A 24,551-nucleotide genomic window follows, 5' to 3' on the forward strand; every position below is an offset into this window, starting at 1 on the left:
CGACGCATAGCGGGAGTAGAAGCAGTAGCGTAACTCCTGATACCAAGCCGAAACCAAAGCATCGACTTCCTACAACAACATCGCTTCGCGATATTGAGATTCAAGCAAAAACATTGCGCGTGTCTTCCAATACGACGCGAACAATAGGCGAACCCAGGAATGTACCATCTGGACAGGCAGGGCTTAAGGCTGAGGAGCACCCGGTTTGTAATGTTTAAAATCTTCTTGAATCTGTACTCATATTATGTTGTAGGTTGTCAGTGCAGGGTCAGGTTCCCGAGAGACAGACAGAACTCGGACACAACGTGCCGAACAGGAAACCATGCCGCCACCCGCGCATCCCGCGTCCGCATCTGCTAATGGTATACCGTTATCAGTGCATGCGTCGACCGTCGTTGTAGAGGCACAACCGAGAGGAACGAAACGCAATGCCGGATTTAGGCCAATTGGAGCTGCAACCAGTGCTGCGATGAAACAGTTCTTTCCTGATGAAGACGATGAATCGGACTCAAATGTGCCTCCAGTAGACAACCGACCATCTAACCGTGATGTCTCTCAGCCTGTACGCCACGAAGAGAACGATGCTGACGTTCGTCAGCGACGAGAAGTGGATATGCCTTCACCCCGTCGTGTCGACAGAGAGCCGGAAACTCATCGTAAGCGGGAGCGTTCTGCTCAACCTCCTGCATGGAGTGATGATTTCCGCGATGATGCCGAGGAACCGAACCGGAGATGGGGCGAGAAAAACTCTCGTGTACCAATCAGCCGTCAACCCACGGTGAAGGCAGGTGCATATCATGATGAGCCTCCGACGCACACGCCTAGAAACGAACGAGCCCCATCAGTCGGCGCAGAGGCGTTTCCTAACGGAAGGATAGCTCGAGAGGATTCGAGGCCACCAACTGAACTCCCCAGTCGTGCAGGTAGCGCACTTCCTTCGCCAGCAACAAGACAACCTGAAGATATTCAATCAACTGAGCAAATGCGAGAAGGTCCAAGGGATCAGGTATATGCAATTGTCAGCCAAGTTGGCGAAGGCACCTTCGGCAAGGTCTACAAAGCTCGTAATAATATCACAGGTGTCCATGTTGCGCTTAAGCGAATCCGAATGGAGACAGAACGGGATGGTTTTCCGGTTACTGCAATGCGTGAAATCAAACTTTTACAGTCGCTGCGCCATGTTAATATTGTCCAGTTGGTAGAGATGATGGTTCACCACGGTGTGTTATTCTCTTTCTCCACGCTCACTCGTTTTGAATTACTCAAAATCCTTACAGGCTCGGTCTACATGGTCTTTGAATATATGGATCACGATCTAACAGGCGTGCTCTCACAAACGCAATTTTCGTTTACCGATGCCCACCTAAAGTCCTTGTGTCAACAAATGTTGCAAGGCCTTTCTTACTTGCATCGGAAAGGAGTGATCCACAGGGATATAAAGGGATCAAATATCCTCCTCAACAACCGTGGCGAGCTAAAGCTTGCGGACTTCGGTCTTGCTCGATTTTATCAGAAGCGTCGACGTGCGGATTATACTAACCGGGTAATAACGCTGTGGTATCGTCCCCCTGAACTACTGCTCGGCACTACAGTCTACGGACCAGAAGTAGATATGTGGAGCGCGGGGTAAGGATTCGGTTGTTCAATGTTCCATCCACGACTAATGTATCTCCTTAGCTGCATCATGCTCGAGCTGTTTTGTAAAAAGCCTGTCTTCCAGGGCAACGACGAGATTCATCAGCTTGACGTCATCTACAAAATACTTGGGACACCAACACCAGAGGACTGGCCCAGCGTAGCAGACATGCCTTGGTACGAACTCGTCAAGCCGAAAGATGCACTTCGGAACCGGTTCAGAGAGCTTTTTAACAAGTGGGTTTACCGTTAGTTTCTAGGCGGATGTTAAATTGATTTTTGACTTTGATGATGCACATTAGATGGCTATCACCTGCTGGACTTGACCTTGCTGAACGTCTTTTGTCATACGACCCCACACAACGCGCAAGTGCGGATCAGGCTCTTGAAGCTGCTTACTTTAGCCAGGAGGAACCACCACCTGTTCTACCCGTCGGGTATGTTTTCCCTTTATTATTGTTATGACAACAACCAAACCAACATTCTGACTTCTTGTCTTTCTAGACTGGCTTCCCTAGAAGGTGAATGGCACGAATTCGAATCAAAACGCGAACGCGCCAAGAAGCGGCGGAGAGTCGAAGCTGTTGCTTCAGGTGGCCCTCCAGACCCTTCAAGCCTCCCTCCTCAATAATAATCTTACTACCCAGTTATACTTATTTTCAATGCTGAACCCTATATTGCTGTCACATCTTGTTCTACCGAATTAGCTTTCAAATATCCTGCGCCCTTCGCCTTCGACTGCACAATTGTCTTTGGTTTTTTATGTGGTGCTCAAGGACCCTATCATGTGTAAAGTATGCAAATTGCATTTTTAATGCTTATCTAGTTAGTTATATTGTGCGTTGGATGATCGAGACTTGGCGTGTGGGAAAGCAAGGCGGTACAGCAAGGTTTACTACAGTGATAACTTCGTCAAATGTTCTCAACGGCTTGAAGAATGCTACGCGGGGAAGGACACGAGATTCTTGTCAGCTAAATGTTGTACGATTGATTCGACCTAGGTGTGGTATTATATCATTTATTAGCATGATTAACACGTGGGGACGAAAATTTTCGAAAGCTCACGCTAGCAGCAGTCATCCGAATCTGTCTATCCCACTTCTTCGTGAACGGCGCTCCAGTATCTTCCGTCTGCATATCGACCTCACCAAGTCCACCCGCCTTGCCCTGTGCGTCGTCCTCTTCTTTATTATCCTCAAACCAGATTAATCGCTCAACCTGGTCAATCGAGGCTTTTAACCTCCCTTGCTCAATCATTCGGCGCGCCATCGTCTCAGCTGCGCCTGGTGTTAAGTCGAGTAATGCACCGAGTCCGCGGAAGGTGATGTTATTGTACACTTTTGATGATGCGAGTAAGTTGTGCTCGAGTACCGCACGATCCAATACGGTACTCGGTCCCGTACGAGTCGATGCTACTTCTCCAGGAGCCACGTTCGCATCGTCCGCGTCACCAGCACGAGAAGCAGCCAATCGGTCATTCGACGACTGTGCGATCTTTGCAAGTTGGTGTGGTTTGAGCGTTGCTTCGAATTCTTTGACTTCTGCTGGTCGTAAGATCCGATCGAGGAACATCTTGGTGAGGATGTTGTATGAGGGGAGTGAGGCTGTTCGTTCGTCTCGACATAGAGATGCGAGGACGCGGGAGCGGTTTGGCCCTGCTGGTGCTAGGACAGCGCAAGTCACCGCTGCCGACCTATACAGGATACCAAAAGAAAATTCGAGAGTCAGAATAAACCAAGACAACAGTCCAGATATATGCGAAATGAACGACTAACAGCGCCAACATCCTCTCTTCCTCATCAACGATCCCCATCCAACTAATATCATGATATTTCATAGCAGCCTCAAGGAACTTCCTCGCATAATCACTCAACCTCGCTTGACACAACTTAAAATGCAATTGCGTCTCGGCGTCAACAGCGGAATGCATAAGTGGTAATACGCGATTGTAGTATGTCTCTGCTTGGACGCTGTCTTCTTCTTCGAGAAGGAGTCGGATGATTCGGATGTAGACTTTTCGTTTGGTGTCATCTGATGAGGAGCTAGTGGTAATATGCGTGAGTGAATGAGTGACAAGACGTGGGTAGAGAATGAGATTGAGGACCAGAAGGGCGTACTTACTCGAGCTTGATACCCATGAGGACGCGAGCGGCGCCACTCCAGTCTTCCTCTTCCTCAAGCAAGTCAGCTAATTGGAAACGTAGACTATTGACCTAGTTATTCAGTTAACGTCGATTCCGAATGAGATTCCACGTTCCCTGCAGCAAAGATAGCGCAAAACACACCTGCTCCTCAAACTGCTGAACGGCAACATGTCCACCAGAAGGCTGCGCAACCGCAATCGCATCCTCCACAATCCTCTTCTTCAACACCCCATCCTTCACAGCTCCATTCGCCAATCTCTCAGCCAACGCGCTAAGTACCTGCCTCTGGACCACCTGTCCAACATGTTCCTGAGTGAGCGCGTTTCGTAGGATTGTATGCACGTCGCGCGCCACGCCTTCGCCATCTTGCTGAGCGAACGCTTCGGAGAGCAGAGAGAGGTAACCTTGTGCTTTGTCTTTTTGGCTTATGCTTTGTAGTTGAGTGAGTTTTGCCTCCATCGTAGATGTAAGACTTGGTGATATGCGCGAGGATGAGACGCGTGTCTAAATTATCGTGAGTCGGGCTGCGCGTCGATTACTTTATTATAGTACGGGACTTGCCGTGCCGACACTAAATATTGAAATGCTGAGTAGTGAAACCACTCTGTTACAACAAAACGGTACTGTCCATGTCCGTATCTCTCTAACAATGTATCAAAAATACCAAGGAAAAGAACAACAACAACAGTTCGCAAATCTATACCAAATAAAAGTCATCGTCTTCATAAGTCCCAAACCAGAGAACAACAATACGTTTCAATGCTCAATATCAGAGGCTGCCTTCAGCCATCTTTGCCTTATAGTAGCGCACCATCTCCTCAAGGCCCATCCGAACAGTCCAGCGTGGCTGCCATCCAAGCACCTCTTTCGCACGCGTCGTATCCGGCTTGCGCTGCTGAGGGTCGTCCTTTGGCATAGCCAAGTTACGTACTCCGACGCGCTTTGCGTTCTCCACACCATCCTCTTTTTGTACCTTCTCGACAACCTCGCGCACGACGTCCGCAAACTGAGCAATCGTGAATTCTTCACTGTTACCAATGTTAATAGGTTCGTTAAAGTCCGAGTTCATGCACGCGATCAACCCGTCGATCAGATCGTGAATATACTGGAACGAGCGCGTTTGCTTCCCACCGCCGTAGACGGTAAGGTCTTCGCCCCGAAGTGCCTGGACAATAAAGTTCGACACAACGCGTCCATCCGCAGGATTCACTGTGATGAAGTATTCGTGAGCACACCCAGGTGTCTTACTTCCCGCCTTAAAGCCACTCACTTCGCGGACCTGTGCAGATAAAAATAGCCTCAATACAGATAAGTGGACGAAACGCGGTCAGGGCGTACCGTAAGTATTGAAAATCCTAGCTACTCGGACGTCCACACCGTCCTGGTGGTGGAATCCATATGTCAAAGTCTCAGCAACTCGCTTTCCCTCGTCGTAGCAAGCCCGTACACCGATCGGGTTTACGTTCCCCCAGCTAGATCGGCTTTAGGTGCTATTTTTATCCACAAGACGAAAATAATCCTTACTAAGTCTCCGGCTGTGGGTGAACTTCTGGGTCACCGTACACCTCTTTTACACGAACAAGGTAAGTTAGATCCGGCATATGTTGTGTTCCAATAGAGCACTTGTCCCACCTGATGTACTGCTAATCAAGAAGCGTGCCTTTGTTCGCTTGGCGAGTCCCAGCATGTTGAGAGTGCCAATGAACGAGGTCTTGATTGTCTTCACTGGGTTCGACTGATAGTGAGGTGGCGAGGCAGGACATGCCAGGTGGTAAATTTCTAAAGTGCGAAGTTAACCATGCCAGGAGACATCATCATGTAAGAACGGTATGATAGCTTACGGTCGCACTCAATCATGAACGGCTCAACCACATCATGACGGACCATCTCAAAGTTAGGATGGCCGATCCAATGACTCACGTTCGTGCGTGAACCAGTGAAGAAATTGTCGAGGACAGTGACTTCATGGCCAAGGAGCATGAGTCGATCCACCAGATGAGAGCCGACAAAACCGGCACCGCCAGTAACAAGAATCCGCTTGCGATGAGACGGTGTAAGGAGCTTCACAGGCGGGAATCGGCTGAGAGTAGTGTACGAGATAGAATGCGTATCAGGATGGAAAATAGACTTTGACTGATACATGTCCACGTCTCCACCAGTGAACCAGCCATGATCATCGTCAATCTTGACGATGTCTTGCTCAACATCGGCGGAGCCATTGGCAGCAGGCTTGGTATGCGAAGTATTTACATAGTGGGGGCGAAGGTATAGAGCACGTAGAGCGCTAAGTTGGACCTCGCAGTCGAAGCCGAAGCGCGAGAAGCCGACAGTGCTGATTTCCTTTCCCTCCTTGTCGAGGGTCGAGGACTGTGGGGTGAACAGTGAGCGGTTAGAAGATTGCTTGCTACTGGCAGCCATTGAAGACATGAAAGAGGGGGAAAGAGGGAAAGACGAGGCAGATGGTGGCACAGAGGCGCTTTTGGCTCGAATTTTTTAAATAGAAATTGAGCGGACGAGTCGGGACGGCGGATGGAAAGCGGACAGGGCGCACACAGCCCTAGTCCGGTCGATCAAACGTTTTTAACCTCGTCCCGGCATGCCATGGCCGTCTTAACCCGCCAGTTCTCCCACGTTTGACAGCCTCAGACGTAGAATAAACGGAGAAACTCACTGCAGTTTGTAATATTTTCCGTGAACTGGCGGTCATTGAGTACAAAAGAGCGGTGTCTGTTGCACTGGAGTTGTTCGCCATCGTGAGTGAATGCAGTAGATAAAATTAGCACGGGATTGCCATATCCGGTAGTCCCGCCGGTAAATGAGCCGAAAAACGCGCAAATGATCTGAATTTTTCTCGTACCGCGCCTGGACCACGCGCCGTCCTACAGGCTACTCTGAGAACGACATGCCACGAGCTACAAAGGCCACCGGTAAAACAAGACATGATCCTCTTCATGTTCAACTGAAGGAGGACGAGCTCCATGAGAAATATGGGACTGTATCTCGTCCTGGAAAGCGAAAGAAAGCACACAGGACAGATGAGGATGAAGAAGGCGGGGAGGTACGCTGTCCAGTCCAATCCCTCGTTCGACGTTAGGCTCATTATATGCGGCTGGAAACAGGTAATACTTGACCCCAAGACATCTCAACGTATCTTCGAGCTTGCGAAGGTGCAGCAGGACGAACTGGAACAGCCAGACGATGAAGAAGATGAGGACAAGGACACTAGTCGGGCGACTTTCATGCAAACCCGATCGACGAGCGACACAGACGATGAGGAAGATGATATGGGTGGCCAATCTGGAGACGAGATACTAGAGGAAGAAGAATATCCAGAGCTAGTGAGTTTGCCGTTGCCCGTCGGGTCCTTTTACCTAACAACTTTAACTATGTCATAGCAAATAGACGCAGAAGACTTGGAGACTCTTGATGCACTTCGACCGCACAATGCAACAGAACGAAAAACACTAGCGGACATGATATTTGCAAAGCTAGAAGAACATGATCAGGCAGACCCAAATACTGTACATAAAATATCAAAAGGTAACATCTTCTCTCTCCTAAGAACGTTACCAAGACGGCTGCTTACAGTTCCTTCCCCAATAGTACGGATACAAGACCCGGATCGTGCACCCGACCCTGCAGAAGGCCTCAACCCAAAAGTCGTCGAAGTCTATACAAAGTATGTCTCCCATTTACACCCTAAGCACTTTGTATCTAAATTTATATTCGCAGAGTCGGCCACCTCCTACAAAAGGGCAAATACAAATCCGGTCCTCTCCCAAAAGCCTTCAAAATCATCCCTTCCCTCCCCGCCTGGGCTCGCATCCTCGCACTCACCCATCCCGAAAACTGGTCTCCCCAAGCCTGCCGCGCAGCAACACGTATCTTCATCTCGAACATGAAACCTCCTCAAGCACGCGTTTACCTCCAAGGTGTCGTACTCGACGCTGTACGAGCGGACATCGCTGAACATGGGAAGCTCAACGTACATTACTATGAAGCATTAAAAAGATCGTTATACAAACCAGGAGCGTTCTTCAAGGGAATTATTTTCCCGTTACTCGAAAGCGGCGCTACGCTCAAAGAGAGTGCTATCATCGCGAGTATACTAGCGAAAGTCAAAGTGCCCTTGGTACATTCTGCTGCTGCGATCCTCCGTCTAGCGAATATGGACTACTCCGGACCGAACTCACTTTTCATACGTGTGCTTGTGGATAAGAAGTACGCATTACCGTATAAAGTCGTCGACGCGCTTGTATTCCACTTCATCCGGCTTTCGAACACGTACAAGGCGAAGAGAGGAGAGAGTGAGAAGTTACCGGTGTTATGGCACCAGAGCTTGCTTGTTTTTGTTCAACGGTACATTCTTGTTTACTACTCATACCCGCAATTCATCAGTCTTATATTAATTACGATCTGTTATAGATACGCAGCGGACTTAACTCCCGACCAAAAAGATGCACTACTCGACGTCGTACGCGCAACTCCCCATGCACAGATTAGCCCTGAAGTCCGACGCGAACTCGTCAACTCGACGGTTCGCGGTGAACCTCGACCTGATGTAGAGGGTGATGTCCAGATGCTTTGATCCGAATAATTTTTCTCCGTGTTATTCAACTTATTGTGTTGCTAAGCTTTAGATGTGTATTTTGTAGGAAATTCAATGGTATTACCATATACACCATGATCTCTTTGTGTGCGACGAAGCAAACTGCCAGCTTTCTTGAATATCTAAATCGTTCTACAAAGAATCTGATGAACCCGGTTCACGGATTGACAATCAAAGAAATCAAATGGCTATCTGTGAACCTACTGTTCTGCACCATCAAAAGTGAGGAAGAGATGGAAATTTTTGTTCACAATGGATGACCTATTCACAAAGACACTTCCCGGTCCCGGTACAATCACAATACAAGGCACATATTTATATTTGTGCCTATCTTTATTAACTTTTACAAGCCTAATCTTCAGAAGAATTGTTATGCTATCTTCTCGACTTCTGTCCTCCCGCAATGATGACTCACGTCTACGTCATCCAAATAATTCACCTCCCGCCCCCCCGTCATCTCGCCCATTTCATGGGTCTAGTACTTTACCATCACGTCGGACTAGGGGATAAGAAACGCGAAGCACGCTTCATCCACGTTAATTTGATTTCACTCTTCCACTTCTACTTCACACAAGAGCGGCGCCTGATGACTCGTGCACACGTCATCCCCGCTACATAACTCACAAAGATCTAGGCTAGACGGGTCTCTTTCTAAATTCTACTTTACTTCTCAGAATCTTACTCTTCCAACTCGGTCTGGGCCCGTGTCGAGATATGGATGAAGCCTCGGACTGCACGCGTGGTATACATGCGTGTACCCCAGTCTTGCATGGCATGCATGCTTTCAGGTTCTGCTACCGAGTATCACCGTTGAGTACGCGCCTGATGACTCGTTTGGCACGTCATCAGGCTCCGTTTTCGAGCAAGCTCAAGCTCAAGCTCAAGAGAAGGGTGACTTCGAAGTGAGTATTATGACGACGGAGAGCAGTCATGTCTGCCTCGCTGTATGCTGTGCGCTGTATGCCCTGCATTGCGCAATTTGCGAATCAGACCACCCTGCATCACTAGTACTATCAGCAGACTCATTTGAATACTGAGCAGTAAGCGGTATCCCGCTCTTCCGTTCAACATTCTCTCCTACCTTTCTAGTAAACAACCTCCGCATCGGATACACTACCTCGAAGTCAGGCTTAGCAAGACGCATACAATGAATGATACGTCGATACATTGATACGTGCCCATCGCTGAGTAAGTCCCATGCACCTCTTCTCTTCCCTGCCTCAAGGTGAAATGAATATCAGGATCGCATGTCCTAATAGTAAGAATACTACTAACGACTACCGCCGACGATAGCACAATTGAATAACCACTTGACCACTCAACCACGGAAGTACCCTTCCCTTCCTTCCCTTCCAACTCAAAGAAAAAGACCGGCCTGGACTTCAAAGAACGCCAGAAGATTCCTTAGCCTTCCTGAATCCTTCAAGGAATTTCAAGGAACACAACTAGTCCAGCTGCCCACCTTGCCGAGGTCGATAACGAAAGCCCGAAGGGCTTGAGCAAGGGAGAAGCTCGGTAGATTATCTGTCCACACACTCATCCTACTACCCATTCCCGTAATACAACTCATCCTCGTGCATCAACCTTCCTTCCTACCCTTCTCCTTCTCCCGATCCCAATTAATTTCCCGTGCTTCCTAAGGTCCTTCCCGTCTTCCGCAGTTCTCTCTTCCTTTTCCCAACGAATCCCATCCTTGATTCCTCATTTCTGAGTCCGATTGCTAGTAGCACTCCTTCCAGTCCACCCGTTTATACCCGTCCCGGGACTTGGGCTACCATAAAGTTCCAAGAACTCGAACGACTTCACAAGAAAGGGAATCAGGCAGTGCAGCGTTCCTTTGAGAGATAACGCTAGCGCTATGATACTTCCTTGCTTATGCCACCGCCCGCTCAGTCAAGAAAAAGAACGTTATCTAGCCGGTTCGCGACGTTGAATCATCCAATCCGTGTATATTCAACATTTTAATCAAGAAAATGGCTTAATACAACAGCTCCAATACATAACATAGACCTATAATTATATAACCCCATCGTACGTTCGAGAGGTGAGGGAAGGGGGGAATCGTACATTACTTCCCTATCTGTGGGAGAGGGAGATTTGAAAGATAGAGAGCATATACGCATACATATATGAAAATGAAATGTGTCATGAAATCGTGCGTGTTTGGTGGAGATGAATATTGCGGAGATGGAGAATGGCAGCGTATTTGGGTATGTATGAGTAGTAAGAGGAAAGACGGGGACAGAATTTCACGGGTGCGATACGGACAGCAACGACAGCAAAGGACAAATCGTGTATGAGTGAGAAAGGAGGATCCAGTTCAACTGGAAAAGGAGATTGTGGGCGGCCTGATGGATAGATATGGCGATAAAGCAGGACGGAAAGCAAATAACACAGAAGGCACCATCAAATACAGATAGATGGAAGATGGATAAATGAACAGCGAGATGAACTGAATGAATGGAGAAGGAAAACGAGGCAGTGTATGAAGAGTCAACTAAAGAACAACGTGCGTGAGGAGGAAGAGTATAAGATTAAGCCCGAAGGAAGAAATTTTAACCACATCCCAAACTCAGAAGAAAGTAGAACAAAATGAACCATCCCTCAAACTTTGAGGAAGCAAGCAGGCTGACTGTACCGATGCGTGCGATTGACGTGGTCGGATGGCGGCCTGAATCTATCACTGAAGCATAAAGGTGAAGAAGAGCTGTCACAAGAAAGAACGGATGAATCCTGGGGCGAAGATACGGCGAGACAGCCAATGAAAATGCACTGCGAAGCGTGCTAATTTTGCAGATCACGCTCTAAATGTTATGAACTCCCCACAGTCGCTGCGGAAACCGGAACCGGAGCAACCGTATTGGGCACAGGCTGCAGTGCTTGCGGCACAGAGACAGATGCCGATTTGCGTGTTCGCCCTCTCAGGCCAGGCGGAACAGGAGCGTCTGCCGGGTTGAATCGAGACAGCTTTGGATGCGCTGCAATGGAGCTCACGCCTAAAGCAGGCGCAGAAGAAGGACCAACTACAGCAGGAGCCTGTGCTAGTGGAGAGAGAGACGTTCGAGATAGATTGGCTCCTGTACTGCTTGATTTTGGGATGGCGTGCGGGGACGAGATTGGGACTGGAACTGGTATAGGCGAGGGAGTGGGAGCTTGCATATAGATTGGCATGCTCGTCGACGAAGACATAGCGCTACTAGAACCAGCAAAAGGGACCAGCCCCAGCGAGAATCCCTCGCCCGGAGTAAGACCGGGAGTCGTGGAAGTGGACGATGCGGACGATGCGGAGTCCTCTGCAAGGACTGCATCGTCTACTCGTAAATGCGCGGGGAAAGGATATTCATAGCGTCGAGAAGAGTCGCGCGGTGTGCCAAGCAGCTGGCCGGGAGAATGAAGTACGATGTCGCGATCTATTCGCTTGTCTGAGGGTGGCATAGTAGTCTGGGAATGTAACTGAGCGTCCTGTATATGCGTGTTAGCCCTAAGAAGCGAGTGAATAGGAGAAAACGACATACGTCGCGGGTCACTGCGCGTAAGGCCGGTTCTATGTCGCTGAAGCAGGCGTCCATGTCACTTTCTGAGGAAGAGGTATATAAGAAGGGTTCTGCGTCACTGAGCACGCCAGATGGCTGTGGGGCCCTCAGGCCAGACTCGAATGCCTTGGAGCCGGAACAAGGATCCATGTCGTAGTCGTCATCCATCCTGGACATGAAGAGGTCCTGGCAATCAGCCATGGAGTACTCCTGAAGTGGGGGCAAATCTATGAGCATCTTTGCAACTCTCGGGAAACTATAGGGAGACGGTAGTACAGCGAGAGCAGAGATTAGAGAGGGAACACTCAGCGAGACCAGTGATGGTACTCTCGGGCCAGAGCCGCAAGGGACGGGCACGGAGGGTATATGTACTATTGCTTCGAGGGTGGTGGACGAAAGAGGAAGAGAGTGGGATTAGGTGCTGCTCAGCGCAGGGCAAATACCAACGGTGCTCCCTCGGATCGTTCCCGATGCTTCTATCTGATGTCATCTATTCACGGATTTACATGTTATTTTCAGCAATCTAGGCTTGGTTTTCTCGGCGCGTTCACACTCATAAGTCCGCCACCCTGACTTTAGCAACTGTCCGCATGTTATCTCCAGCACCTACTTCAGTGCAGCGTACAGAGCCCAGCAACGCTCGGACTCTCTCAATCCTTTTGCGCGCAATGACGTCCGCCCAGTCCGCTTCGACCTATTCAACGCCGTCACCGTGACACCCTCTTCTGCGGCGTCCTCGTGCCCTCTTGTCCTTCTCACCACTCAGCGGTCAGATGCCTCAAATTACCTTCCAAACCCACCGTAATTCCCTCCCCAATTTTTTAAGATATCGAATTTCCCCAGTCACGAGGCCGATCGTGCGGGATGTACAAATGTGCATGGCAGCTTAGCCGTCAAACGCTCATCCTCTGTCGCCTAGGACATGTAAGCTTATTGGCTTGCCATGTCTTCGGTGGTCGGCGCGATTATCCTCAGTTGCCTTCAATTCTCTTACCCCTTCTCACCCTTGATTTCGGTTTTGTAGATAAGACTCAAGCTGGTCTAGAGACGCGATGCGGAAGAGTGTCGCAAAACGGATGTGACTCGTTCACAAGTTATCCCTCGTTCTATTCACTCGTTGGCTAGGTGGTTCTGCACAATGAAAGTTAGAAATCGTACAACACAGTCAAAGCGCCAATTCGCTGTTTGCTAGTTCTTCCATGTATCATTGATTCCTTCGTAGTCACCTCGTTCTCTTCTAAAACACTTCTACACGGCCGCGCTTGTAGTCTTCAAGGGATCACAGGTTCACCAACGCATGCCCCGCCTCCGCCGGGATTCCCTACTTCCCATCCAATTTTCGGCCGAACAAATGAAATCAGGACGTCGCTTGTCTTCAAGTTGTCTTCAAGTTCTATAAGTTTAGCTCAACTCGGAAGCAGTGATCCTCATACACCCACCATTGTAATAGCGCATACACTGTTTCGTGCGCGCGCATCCTCCTTTGCTGGACGGCCTTCCATTCCGGACATCCTCCAATAGCTGTACTTAACCTGTCCTCCGACGAGCTGATTCGTATGCCCTCTGATTCGTGTTCTTTCATGTTCTGTCCGGCCTCATAGCTTTCTTCCCCTGGACATCGGAATGCATGATGTTCACTGTTGACGCCCACCTCAATTTAGGCAGTCCCTTATACATGCTACAGTATTTCCGTGCTCTGCTATGCCCGAGGATCCGTACTACAGAATCATTGGTATACGCCTGATGCGAGGAGGCTTTGAAAGCAGTAAAAGCTGGCCTCCTCGGGATTGCATCTGTAAGGGGACGCTGGACATGAAGAGTACCTCAACTACTCTTTTCTGTCCATCAAATACGGCTCAGCGTCCTTCTGCTTATTATGCATAAGTGCGTCAGCCTTCGTCAACACTTCTCTTCGTTCTATATGGAGACACTTGTATTGGCACCTCGGGCCTGTTGCAGCGTAGTCCTTTGGCACTTGACGTCGGTGTCGAGGCACACCCAACTAATAACACGTAAAGAAATACACCTCGACGGACTTCTCTCAAACACAGTGATTTCTGGAGGCCTAGACTATAGATGCTCGTTGACTCCTTCGGATTGGGCTGGGTAAACTAGCTGCCCGAACGTAGGCTGATCCTTGCAGTTCCGCTGGTTACAAAGTCCAGTTATAATTTACTAGTTAGTTTCGGATGTTTGGGTTCCCCGTTACAAAAGGCACTCGTATAACACCGCCGTCGGTCTTTTGCTTTCCTATCTCAGTAGAAGATAAAGACAAACTTTGTATCTCGCTCGGCCTTACGTTACAAGCGCCCTGCACCGAGATAGTGGCTAGAACGCATGATATTCGTCAATAGAGTTAATGATACTGCGCATGCAACCTGCCTCCTGCCTTTCGCACAGGTTTGCAGAAAGAAGGCTAGAGATAGTTCCTTCTTCTATTGATCGGACTAGGTCCTGATAGTGCTAATGGTCGTCAATATGTACACCGCTGATGCATTCAAATGTCACTTCCTAAGTATTGAAGTGCCTTGGCCATGCATGGTTTCACCTCGTTTGATGTATTAAAGCCATGCCTCTACCTGTTTACATTACATTGCATCGCATCTCATTCATCTGTTGGTTATAGCTCCATCTAGTCTGCTACTGTCCAACGTCCATGCCGCCGCACCGTGCATCGCAGAGTAGGCAGCACGGTGAGGTCAACCATACTGTGTCCAAGCTTGTTTAGTGCCCCTCTCACAGTAGGTTCATGAGGCCTTTAAACCTTCAAGGTACTGGCAATCGATTTATGTTCACGCGCATATGACATGCGCCGTCAGCGAAGTGGGCTTTGCCGCTGTATGAGAAGCAATCAATCCCAACACGCCCATGTTCATCACGAAATCTCCATCTTCTCATCGTCCAACGTTTCCGTCCTCAAATCAACATGTTCACCCTTAACTTTGGCTTTATCTGTTCTAGTTCCAAGAAGACTCTGCGCAATAGCTTCCTTGAAATGTTCCCGTACGCGTAAAGCACCTACACGCGCAAGCTCTGTCGCGCGCGCCAACTCGTCCTCGTCAAAGGGCGTTGCGGTCCAATTTGACCAGGCTAACTCTGCTTTCAGCACTATCCCGTTCGATTGTTCTAACGGGTCAGGTCGTGCTTGTTTACTCTCCTCGCTAATGAGAAATGCGAATGCCCCTATACCGTCGAGTGAATGAAGTTCATCCTCTGACGGGTCAACGACGAGTAGAGCACTATCGCTGTCGTTATCTGGATTACGACGTACGCGACCGACAGACGCGGCGCATACGACTCCGCGAAGTGGGATTGAGGACGCGTTGAGAAGTGCGAGAGAGGCTGCGTTTATGTGTGCTGCGACTAGTGCGGGGCTGGTTCGGAAGGACTTAGAATTTACACTGCCGAGTTGGCCACTCCTATTACTTGTTGTTGTAGTGGAGGGAGTGAGCGACTGCGCGACGAGCTGTACCAGCGTACGAGGGTTGTTCGTCAGGATCATACTCGGGAGGAGTGCACTTCGTAATGCGGATGCTAATGCTTTCGATTCCGTTCCTACACGTACATATATATTATATCATATCATTAAAACACGAAAAAGTGGTATGAGACGGGAAAGTGAATGGAGGGCTTACCAGGTAACCCAGCAAGAGGCCTAGCAATCACTTCAAACGTCGCCTTCGACGCTTGCTCAACAGCCAACCGCACCTCGATTGGACCTGATACAGATGCAAGTGCTTTCGTTTGACCTAAGCCCGAAACATAAAGCATATAATTGTGTCAGACAAAATGAGATTCCACCGTTGGCGCTGCATTACTGAGCACTGTCTACTCACCGAAACCAAATCGCGCCGAACCGTCCACACCAGACAGTCCGTCGAACGAGATGACAACATCTCTTAGCTCATTTGGAAGCCTTCCGTCTGGTCGTGCATAGTCCATCTAAGTATTTAAAAACAGGATACTGAAATTATGAGCTCAGTTTAGATGATAAGGTCTGTACGAGTTAAGGAGGCTTCCCAGTCGAATTTTTGGTCATGGACTCATGTAGTTGACGTTGATCGCACAAATACCGAGATCGACGCTCCTAATTCAGAATTTGTGTAGGTCCAGTCGATTCATAAATGGAAATCTGTTTTAGTGTTTAGGTGACAGTGGCATAACTCCTCCCAAGGGCGTTGAATATCTCACACCTTTCGCAAGTTATATTATAACTACTTACTTCACATGAGTAAGTAACGAATGTCGAAATAGTAAAGGGATTTCGACATGGAATTGGCATACATAACTAAACGTCATTAAAACTTATGCCCCAACCTCAATTTCTGACAGTCAGCACGACTGGCAGCTTCCCTGTAAGCATAATAAACCAATCCTCAAGCTTATCGTTCCACTCCCTCGGATCATACCCTTCCTCAAAACGCATGTCGAACCGCTGTACCAACAACGCAACGGCCATCCGAAGTTCAGCCATTGCAAGAGCCCGTCCAGCACAGTTCTCTGGTCCATAAGAAAATGGAATGAACGCAGCCAAGGCCATTGTCTCTGTCTCTGACTTTTCGGTGGAGTATTCCATTTGCTTTGGAGTACGTTTCTTCATGTTCGAATTGAGCCACCTATCGGGCCAGAACTCCTCTGGCTCAGGAGAGAAATAACGTGGATCGCGGAACAGGGCGTAGAGTGGGACGTCGACGGCCGTTCCTTCTGGAATAAAACTGGTAGATTTAGACGCCTGATAAGCTTCAAACCAGACGGCGGAAATAACGGGATGAGCATACTTATTTCCTAGGTACCTGCCTCCGGTCTCAGCTGTCGTTCCTCGTTGCATCACATTCGCAGGTGGGCAGATCCGTAACGCCTCATTTCTGTACGCCAAGCTGATTAGCAAGACCAATATAAAAAGAAGAGAATACTAACATTACCGCATTGAGATATTCCATCCCATTTAGCTTTGATATATCGGTTGCATCACCTTCACCAGGAGGAAAGACCTGATCAACTTCATTCCGCAGACGTTGGAGATCTTCTGCATGTGTGAGTAAGTTGTAGAACAGTCCGCCGAGCACGGTCGCCGTCGTGTCGGTACCAGCGAGAACTGCCAGAACTGCGTCAGACGTGACTACTGCATCAGTTGGCTTCTCTTTCTCCACCCCGTCTTCATCGATCTTGTGCACACCAGTCGGTACATTAACTTGTGATGGAGCGAAGAAATCAAGACGCACAAGGTGGTGAAAAAGGTCTTTAGAAAGCGAGCCTTCCCGTTTGCGCCTCCTGACAGCTGCAATTGCATGTTTTCGTAAGACGATGAGATTCTTAGTGGCTCCTGGAAGCATGTACATGAGGTGAAGAGCCCATGGAAGGTGCTGAAGTAGCCCCAGGCCCCTGCTCAAGGATTAATAAGATTGCCCATGAAACAAGCGTCATTAAATGCCACAAACGTACTTCACTCCACCTTCTATGGCGTGCCAAATAGGTACATCCTCGGGACCGTCGCGCATTGTTTCAAAGCCGCCACCAAATGCCATATCACCCATTAAATCGAATCTTTTAAATTTAGGTCAAATTAATGATAAGCGTGGGGGTGAAAATTCTAAAGTTGGAGGAGCTGACGTGAAGAATTTCATCCATTCCGCTAAGTCGACAGCAGATTTCAGAAGTCCACCTTTCACCTGGGCTCGTTTTTCAAGCTCCCCGACAAGTTGCAGAGCACGTCGGATGAGTATCTGTTCATAGCCTTTCACGGAAGTGGTGTTGAACGCGCGATTCCATGGTTTCCTGCGCCGTGCATGTTCTTGAGGATCGCGGATGGCAATCAGAGTGCAAACTCCATTCGGATTCCGTCGTGCATCCCACACTGATTATTATTCTATAAGCAATGATCTCAGCTGAGAAGTGAATTCACTAACTGGGTCCCTTGGGAAGACCATTTGAACCAAGAATGGATGATATTGCGTCTGCATCGACGACAGACACTTCGTTAGGACCTAATCAGTGTCCTAGGTCAACGACATTTTCTAATCAGACTTCCTGAATACGCGCCAACTCGAACATAGGGGCCATATTTGTTATGAAGTCTGTAAAAAAGGTTAACTTCCGTCCCCGTCGGAATAGAATACTTCGAAAGGCACTCACTCCTTGTACCACTCGTGATTCTTCCCACTTACCATCTTAACGAGGCAGTACAGTTTAGATATCCTCGCCAAGAGAGGACCTGGATACCCCGCAAGAGGGTGGAATGGTGAGATGCGATACAGCACCACAGACGTTGTAAGCGTCGTGTAAAATACGGCGAATGCGATCGGGACGGCATAAATCACTGAGCCAATGTGCGCCTTCAGGAGAAAAGCGCATATCGAGGGCACTCCGCCGAGCAGAAGGAAGGTAACGATAGAGCGGGATGGATTAATCTCATATCTCTTATAGATAGCATGCACCAGCTTGAAATTGAAAGAGATTCATAAGTAAGGCACGCCACCTCTCACTCCATTTAAGGCATACTTACAAGTGCGCCGACAAAATCCAGGACCAGAGTGTCGCGCAAGGACGGCATGGAAAAAGTTGTTTGAGTAGTGACGGGCGGTGTTTAATTGGGCATTTTGAGGGATAAACACGACATGGTAATTTTATATGTGCCCCTCGCCAAGTAATATAGCCGAAACGCGCCCAGCTGATCACGGAGTCACCGAAAAGGCCACTGGCGACTCCAGCCACATGAAGCGGAGTGAAATCAAAATGCTTTCCGAGCGTGTAGCAGTCAGTTGGACGAGCTTACCACCTTTCGCTACGGAAAATTAGTCAAAATATGCATCTATATTAGCGATGCAATTCAAATAATCGGGCGACATTACCCGCGACGTTATTAGGATGTATAACTTAGGTTGTAAATACAAATTACGTCCGTGCTGGACAAACTCAAAGCTTCCTTTCAGGAGGCGAAAGAGCTGACAAAAGGCAATCGTAGGATTCGTAACCGATTCCGCCCATACATCTCTTGCGTAACATGGGCAGTAATGCCTTCGACTCTATTCCTACATATATACAAATGACATTTCGTATTTTTAAGCATACACAAAAATATTGTGAAGTAGAAAAGTGTGGACGGAGAAACTTACCAGATAACCGAGCAAGAGGCAATCACCACTGATTTACCAGAGAGGTCTACCCCATGGGGGCTGTCAAACGAAATAACAATACCTCTTATCTCAATTGGAAATATCCTTTCTGGTCATGCACAGTCCATCTGATATTAAGTGAAACACTGGCAATATGAACTCGGTGTGGATGATGGGGTTTGCACCAGTTGAGGAGTCTCGTTAAGTAGTCGAATTTTCGTCATGTAATTTGACGTCGATCAACGCAAATGCCAAGATCGACGCTCCTAATTTGGAATGTGTGTAGGTCCAGTCAATACAGAAATGGAAATTTATTTAGATACGATGGCATAACTCCTCTCGATATTTCACAATCTTTGGTATGTTATATTATAAATACTAATATTTCACAGCAATAGTAAAGAATTTCGACATAACAAAGGAACTTCGCCGTGGAGCGGGCATACATAACTAAACGTCACTAACATTTAATATCCTGTACTCCTGTACTCAGTTTCTGACAGTCAACACGACAGGTAACTTCCCAGTAAGCATAACAAACCAATCCTCAAGCTTATCATTCCACTCTTTCGGATCATACCCTTCTTCAAGGCGCATATCAAAGCGTTGCACCAATAACGCCACGACCATCCGAAGTTCCGCCATTGCAAGAGCCCGTCCAGCACAGTTCGCTGGGCCGTAGGAGAATGGTATGAACGCAGCTGAGGTCATCGTCTCTGTTTCCGTCTCCGCCTTTTCGGCGGAGTATTCCATTTGCTTCGGAGTGCGTTTCTTCATTTCCGAGTTGAGCCACCTATCGGGCCAGAATTCCTCTGGCGCAGGAGAGAAATAGCGTGGATCGCGGAAGATGACGTAGAGTGGGACGTCGACGGCCGTCTTCTCTGGAATGAACCTGGTAGATTGAAATTCTCGATAAGCTTCAAACCAGAATGAAGAAACAACAACGTATGCGTACTTGTTTCCTAAGTACCTGCCTCCAGTCTCAGTTGTCGTTCCTCGTTGCATGACGTTTGCAGGTGGACAGAATCGTAACGCCTCATTTCTGCAACCTCAGTTAATGGATGGGCCTAAATTTTATTAAAGGAAAGACTGACATAACCGCATTGAGGTATTCCATATCATTGAGCTTTGACATATCAGTTGGGTCACCTTCACCGGGAGGAAAGACCTGGTCCACTTCATTCTGCAGTCTCTGGAAGTCTTCTGGGTGTACGAGTAAATTATAGAACAGTCCACCCAACACGGTGGCTGTCGTATCGGAACCAGCAACAATGGCCAGAATTCCGTCAGACGTGACTTCTCCATCAGCCGGCTTCTCTTTCTCCACTCCATCTTCATCAATCTTATGCACAACAATAAATACATTGAATTATGACGGAATGAAGGAAACTAAACGCACAAGGTGATGAAATAGGTCTTTTGAGAGTGAGCCTTCCCGCTTACGTCTCCTGACAGCCGCTATTGAATGTTCTCGTAAAAGGTTGACATTCTTAGTGGCTCCTGGGAGCTTGTACATGAGATAGAGAGCCCATGGAAGGTGCTGAAGTAGAGCTAGACCCCTGCACAAAATTAATGAGTTTATTCATGAAACTCATTTTATAAAATACCATAAACATACTTCACTCCGCCTTCCATGGCGTGCCAGATGGGTACATCCTCGGGACCGTCGCGCATTGTTTCAAAGCCGCCACCAAACGCCATATCACCCATGAAATCAAACCTTTTTTTAAATTTAGACCAAATTAGTGATAAGCGTGAAGACCAAGGAAATTCAAATTGTGAACTAACGTGAAGAATCTCATCCATTCCGCTAAATCAACAGAAGATTTCTGGGGACCGCCTTTTACTTGAGCTCGTTTCTCAAGCTCTCCGACAAGCTGCAGAGCACGTCGGATAAGAATCTGTTCATAGCCTTTTACGGAAGTGGTGCTAAACGCGCGATTCCATGTTTTCCTGCGCCGTGCGTGTTCCTGAGGATCACGTATGGCAATTAGAGCTCGCACTCCGTATGGATTTCGTCGTGCATCCCACACTAATCATTACGCGCTCAACAATGATCTCAACTGAGGAGAGAGTTTACTAACTGGGTCCCTTGGGAAGACCATTTGATCCAAGAATAGACGATATCGCGTCTGCATCAACGACAGACACTTCGTTAGGACCTAATCAAATTCCCAGTTCAACAACGAAACCTTCAACTCAGGCTTCCTATATACATACCTACACGAACATATGGGCCATATTTCTCATGAAGTCTGCGAGAAGTTAACTTCCGTCCTCGTCGGAACAGAATATTTCGAAAAGCGCTTACTTCTTATACCACTCGTGGTTCTTTCCGCTTGCCATCTTAGCAAGACCATACAGCTTGGTTATCCTAGCCAAGAGGGGCCCCGGATACCCCGCAAGAGGGTGGAAAGGTGATATGCGATACAGCACCACAGACGTTATCAACGTCGTATAGAACACAGTGCATGCGATTGGGACGGCATAAATCATTGAGCCTAGGTGTGCCTTCAGGAGGAAAGCACATATTGAAGGCACTCCTCCAAGCAGAAGAGAGGTGACAACAGGGCGAGACGGGTCAATCTCATATCTCTTATAGATAGCATGCACTAGCTAGAAAGTGAAAGAGAGTTATAAGTAAAGTACACCGCCGCACTTCATTTATCAGTAAGGAGTGTCTTACGAGTGCTCCAACGAAATCCAGGACCAGCGTGTCGCGCAAGGACAGCATGGAAAAAGTTGTTAGAGTCATGATGGGTGGTGATTAATTTGGCGTTTTGAGAGACAAGCACGACATGGTGGTTTTATGCATGGCGCTGGCCAGTGATGTTCTCTGTTCCTGCACGCCAAACAAAGTTCACGAGCAGGTCTTAGAATCACAAAAAAGAAGCTCAATCACAGTTGCGTGTGCCGGGTGAAATCAGGAATGCATGCTGGCACGTTGCACTCGGTTGATAGAAAAGCAAGACTATTGCCTTGCGAAACAACTAATTGGTCAGATATGCATCTATTTTAGCGATGCAAGTCAATAACCAAGCGAGAAGAGCAACAACGTCATTACGAATGTATTGTACAGGTCGCAAATAGAAATTACGTCCGTGCTGGACAAAAATCAAATCTTCCTTTCGGGCAAAAGAGCTGACGAAGGGTAACCATAGATAACGAATTCAACCCCAAACATCTCAATTCGAGTTCGCAAAACCGACAGCATCCCTTCCATGGTCGTATACTGTGAAATAGCGGCGGAGGAAGACATCGCCTACGATCCGAGTCTTAGTGAATAATCACATGCAATTGACTGATTCGCGTACCAATGATCCAGAGCGATCCGCCAGGAACGTTGATGTCCAGCCCAGTGAAAGAGCTTATACACGTTCCCTGAACCTCAAGTATATAGTCACTTCCCTTGAGAGGATATGCCTGTCCATTGAACCAGAGAGTGAAATCGGGAAGGTCGGGGACTTTCTTGCAGTCAACTGTGTATTGCCCGTTCCAGGACTTTGTCGCACCGATCCTACAGTAGGGAAATCCATCAGCTCAGGCCAGAGAATATATGGCGTCTACAGGACAACGAACTGGGCATTCAGCATCTCTGCGACATCCGAGGGCAAGGCGATAAGAGAAGTGCCGGTGTCGATTGCCGCACCGGTGTTCTCAAGTTCCAGCACGTCGTCACCAAACGCAACCTTAGGAAGCTCAACCTCCCAATACGCCTTGCGACGGACAGGAGCATAGTTAATCTTGCCCGAGTATGCAGACTCATCAATGCCGCCGAAGACCGCCTCACCACCATCTTCCTCTGAAGAGCCGAGGCGGAAAGAGAAGACGGGGGCATCGAGCAAGCCCTTATTGACCATACTGTAGAACGGTGGTGTAATGTGGTTCACGGAGATGGTGTCATAGCCAAGACCAAGGATGCCGTCGAACCTAGTCAAAAGTTTATAAATATAAGCGAGGAGAACCCATTTAGATTGACGCTTACTTTCCGAACGCAAATGCTAAACCTGGCTCCTTCGTTGCTTCCGCGAAGTCCTGGTCATGGATCTTGAGGTCGCCAATACTTAGCACATCATTTGAGACGAAACCTTCCATGGAACCAGAGCCGTATTCGATCTTGAACGAAGTACCGTTCTTCTTGTGGGTCGACGAAGCAGAAGAATCGTACTTCGCATGCAGGAAACATGCAATTGAAGTGCACTTGGTACTTGGGACCCACAGATTCGAGCTACCCGTGTCCAGGATGACCTTGAATTCCTGAGGAGGGGTACCGAGGGTAATGGTCGTGAAGTATTGTGCGTTCATGAAGTCTATGTAAAAGGGGCCGTCATTGCTTGGAAACAGATACCGAACGAGCTGATCCTTCGACTTACTGGTGAGCGGGACATTATGACCACCATTGATCATCTCCTGCGTCCAAAGGAGATTTTCACCTTCCTCGTTAACCGAAGGTCTGGCCAATCTAAGCTGACGACCTGCGCCACCTGCACCCATCAACGGCAGTTGAGAATCGCCACCATACTTCTCGGACAAATAAGCGGTCTCCAAGTATGGATTAGCATTTTCACGCTGAATCTTATGGAGCTTGAGCTTGTGCACACCGGCAGCGGTGGCAAACGGAAGGAGAAGGAGGGGCGCAAAGACTGAGAAAATCATGGCGGTGGTGGTTGGAAAGGAGCAGCGCATCGAGCAACGCGAGCTACTTGAGGCAGCCTGCGGACGCGTCATGTGCGCTGACGTAATTTCAACTCCCAACGTTGGACGACTGTTCTTCCCTGCTACCCTTTTTCGTATCCTACTCGGCTGGTTGTCGGATTTATACACACGGAGCTCCTTGAGCAGCTTGCTGAGAACCCAGTGAAGAAAATCTCCGAGCATTCTTTGCATCCCAAACGCTCATGCTTTGGTTTCCGTCTTCCTGATCGATATTGATGCTTCAGTTGTTACGTAATAATAATCATGAGCAACCCTACCTGTCTTGTTTCGTCGAATCCATCTCTTGGGACATCGTGTGACTGTGAGATAGACGATCTTTCATCTTTCCCCCGAGCTCGGAATAACAGACACAGTTTCTGGAGCGCATCAGCGGTCCTACATGTCAAGTTTGTGTGTGAACATCGCAATTCCGGCTGTTGAACACTGTCGGCATGGTTGCCTGGGTGATGCTGTGCCAACATATATCATAAACTTCCCTTCCGTCACCGAACGCTCCAGCGAGCTGAGCTCTCTCTCGATAGCGTCAAACCCCCTTCATTCTTCCTTTCCGCTCCTTGCTTTCTCAAACTAATCCTGAAGGCAGGCCCTATTCGAGACAGCTTTATAAAGACAGGCACAGACTGTGTAACCAGGCTCTCGTCGTACACATACGTGATCAAATCAAACAACGCAGATTCGCGCTCATTCTGTTCGTTCTCACCGCTGAAACTGTCATTAATAAGGCTCTCAGGCTGCTCGGACCCGTCATTTCTACGTGTCTCTTGACGAGTACTCCTCTGTGATTCACGACAGACGGACAACC

The 24,551-nt window shown here is 48.3% G+C and overlaps 8 protein-coding genes across 8 annotated transcripts; 2 read left to right on the forward strand and 6 right to left on the reverse strand.

The window, feature by feature from the left end:
- Nucleotides 1-982: 982 nt before the first annotated feature.
- FOMMEDRAFT_89385 (Pkinase-domain-containing protein) lies at nt 983-2,266 on the forward strand (the record flags this gene model as incomplete). The annotated part of the gene is made up of 5 exons (XM_007268678.1): nt 983-1,220; nt 1,278-1,626; nt 1,678-1,872; nt 1,938-2,072; nt 2,140-2,266. The coding sequence occupies 5 exons, from the start codon at nt 983-985 to the stop codon at nt 2,264-2,266; spliced, it is 1,044 nt and encodes a 347-aa protein (XP_007268740.1).
- Nucleotides 2,267-2,464: 198 nt separating this feature from the next.
- On the reverse strand, nt 2,465-8,408 carry FOMMEDRAFT_147971 (NAD-binding protein). Its single transcript, XM_007268679.1, has 15 exons — nt 8,205-8,408; nt 7,512-8,138; nt 7,383-7,458; nt 7,175-7,319; nt 6,897-7,117; nt 6,451-6,835; nt 5,621-6,146; nt 5,412-5,558; nt 5,304-5,346; nt 5,118-5,251; nt 5,050-5,058; nt 3,921-4,988; nt 3,757-3,848; nt 2,701-3,677; nt 2,465-2,632 (listed from the first exon to the last, which is right to left on the reverse strand). The coding sequence occupies exons 6-12, from the start codon at nt 6,529-6,531 to the stop codon at nt 4,549-4,551; spliced, it is 1,380 nt and encodes a 459-aa protein (XP_007268741.1). The 5' UTR covers nt 6,532-6,835; nt 6,897-7,117; nt 7,175-7,319; nt 7,383-7,458; nt 7,512-8,138; nt 8,205-8,408; the 3' UTR covers nt 2,465-2,632; nt 2,701-3,677; nt 3,757-3,848; nt 3,921-4,548.
- A 2,584-nt stretch (nt 8,409-10,992) lies between these two features.
- FOMMEDRAFT_158612 (uncharacterized protein) lies at nt 10,993-12,158 on the reverse strand (the record flags this gene model as incomplete). Its single annotated transcript, XM_007268680.1, has 3 exons — nt 10,993-11,160; nt 11,215-11,850; nt 11,904-12,158. The coding sequence occupies 3 exons, from the start codon at nt 12,156-12,158 to the stop codon at nt 10,993-10,995; spliced, it is 1,059 nt and encodes a 352-aa protein (XP_007268742.1).
- An 83-nt stretch (nt 12,159-12,241) lies between these two features.
- Nucleotides 12,242-13,163, forward strand: FOMMEDRAFT_169581 (uncharacterized protein; the record flags this gene model as incomplete). Its single annotated transcript, XM_007268681.1, has 3 exons — nt 12,242-12,429; nt 12,501-12,689; nt 12,748-13,163. The coding sequence occupies 3 exons, from the start codon at nt 12,242-12,244 to the stop codon at nt 12,809-12,811; spliced, it is 441 nt and encodes a 146-aa protein (XP_007268743.1). The 3' UTR covers nt 12,812-13,163.
- Nucleotides 13,164-15,081: 1,918 nt separating this feature from the next.
- FOMMEDRAFT_69260 (uncharacterized protein) lies at nt 15,082-15,821 on the reverse strand (the record flags this gene model as incomplete). The annotated part of the gene is made up of 3 exons (XM_007268682.1): nt 15,082-15,476; nt 15,557-15,670; nt 15,758-15,821. Coding segments are annotated over 3 exons (573 nt in total), but the record flags the coding sequence as incomplete, so codon positions are not given.
- Nucleotides 15,822-16,239: 418 nt separating this feature from the next.
- Nucleotides 16,240-18,471, reverse strand: FOMMEDRAFT_158616 (cytochrome P450; the record flags this gene model as incomplete). Its single annotated transcript, XM_007268683.1, has 8 exons — nt 16,240-16,786; nt 16,839-17,303; nt 17,364-17,465; nt 17,532-17,775; nt 17,828-17,905; nt 17,946-17,995; nt 18,054-18,358; nt 18,424-18,471. 8 exons carry the CDS (start codon nt 18,469-18,471, stop codon nt 16,240-16,242), a joined length of 1,839 nt encoding a protein of 612 aa, XP_007268745.1.
- Nucleotides 18,472-19,432: 961 nt separating this feature from the next.
- On the reverse strand, nt 19,433-21,802 carry FOMMEDRAFT_21849 (cytochrome P450). The gene is made up of 10 exons (XM_007268684.1): nt 21,720-21,802; nt 21,345-21,649; nt 21,254-21,288; nt 21,118-21,195; nt 20,822-21,065; nt 20,652-20,753; nt 20,433-20,592; nt 20,128-20,375; nt 19,989-20,075; nt 19,433-19,925 (listed from the first exon to the last, which is right to left on the reverse strand). Exons 1-10 carry the CDS (start codon nt 21,765-21,767, stop codon nt 19,523-19,525), a joined length of 1,710 nt encoding a protein of 569 aa, XP_007268746.1. The 5' UTR covers nt 21,768-21,802; the 3' UTR covers nt 19,433-19,522.
- A 416-nt stretch (nt 21,803-22,218) lies between these two features.
- On the reverse strand, nt 22,219-23,689 carry FOMMEDRAFT_30151 (aspartic peptidase A1; the record flags this gene model as incomplete). The annotated part of the gene is made up of 5 exons (XM_007268685.1): nt 22,219-22,295; nt 22,348-22,550; nt 22,613-22,963; nt 23,019-23,343; nt 23,407-23,689. 5 exons carry the CDS (start codon nt 23,687-23,689, stop codon nt 22,219-22,221), a joined length of 1,239 nt encoding a protein of 412 aa, XP_007268747.1.
- Nucleotides 23,690-24,551: the final 862 nt, after the last annotated feature.

This window comes from Fomitiporia mediterranea, assembly GCF_000271605.1.
Source record: "Fomitiporia mediterranea MF3/22 unplaced genomic scaffold FOMMEscaffold_8, whole genome shotgun sequence".
Lineage (NCBI taxonomy): Eukaryota > Fungi > Basidiomycota > Agaricomycetes > Hymenochaetales > Hymenochaetaceae > Fomitiporia > Fomitiporia mediterranea.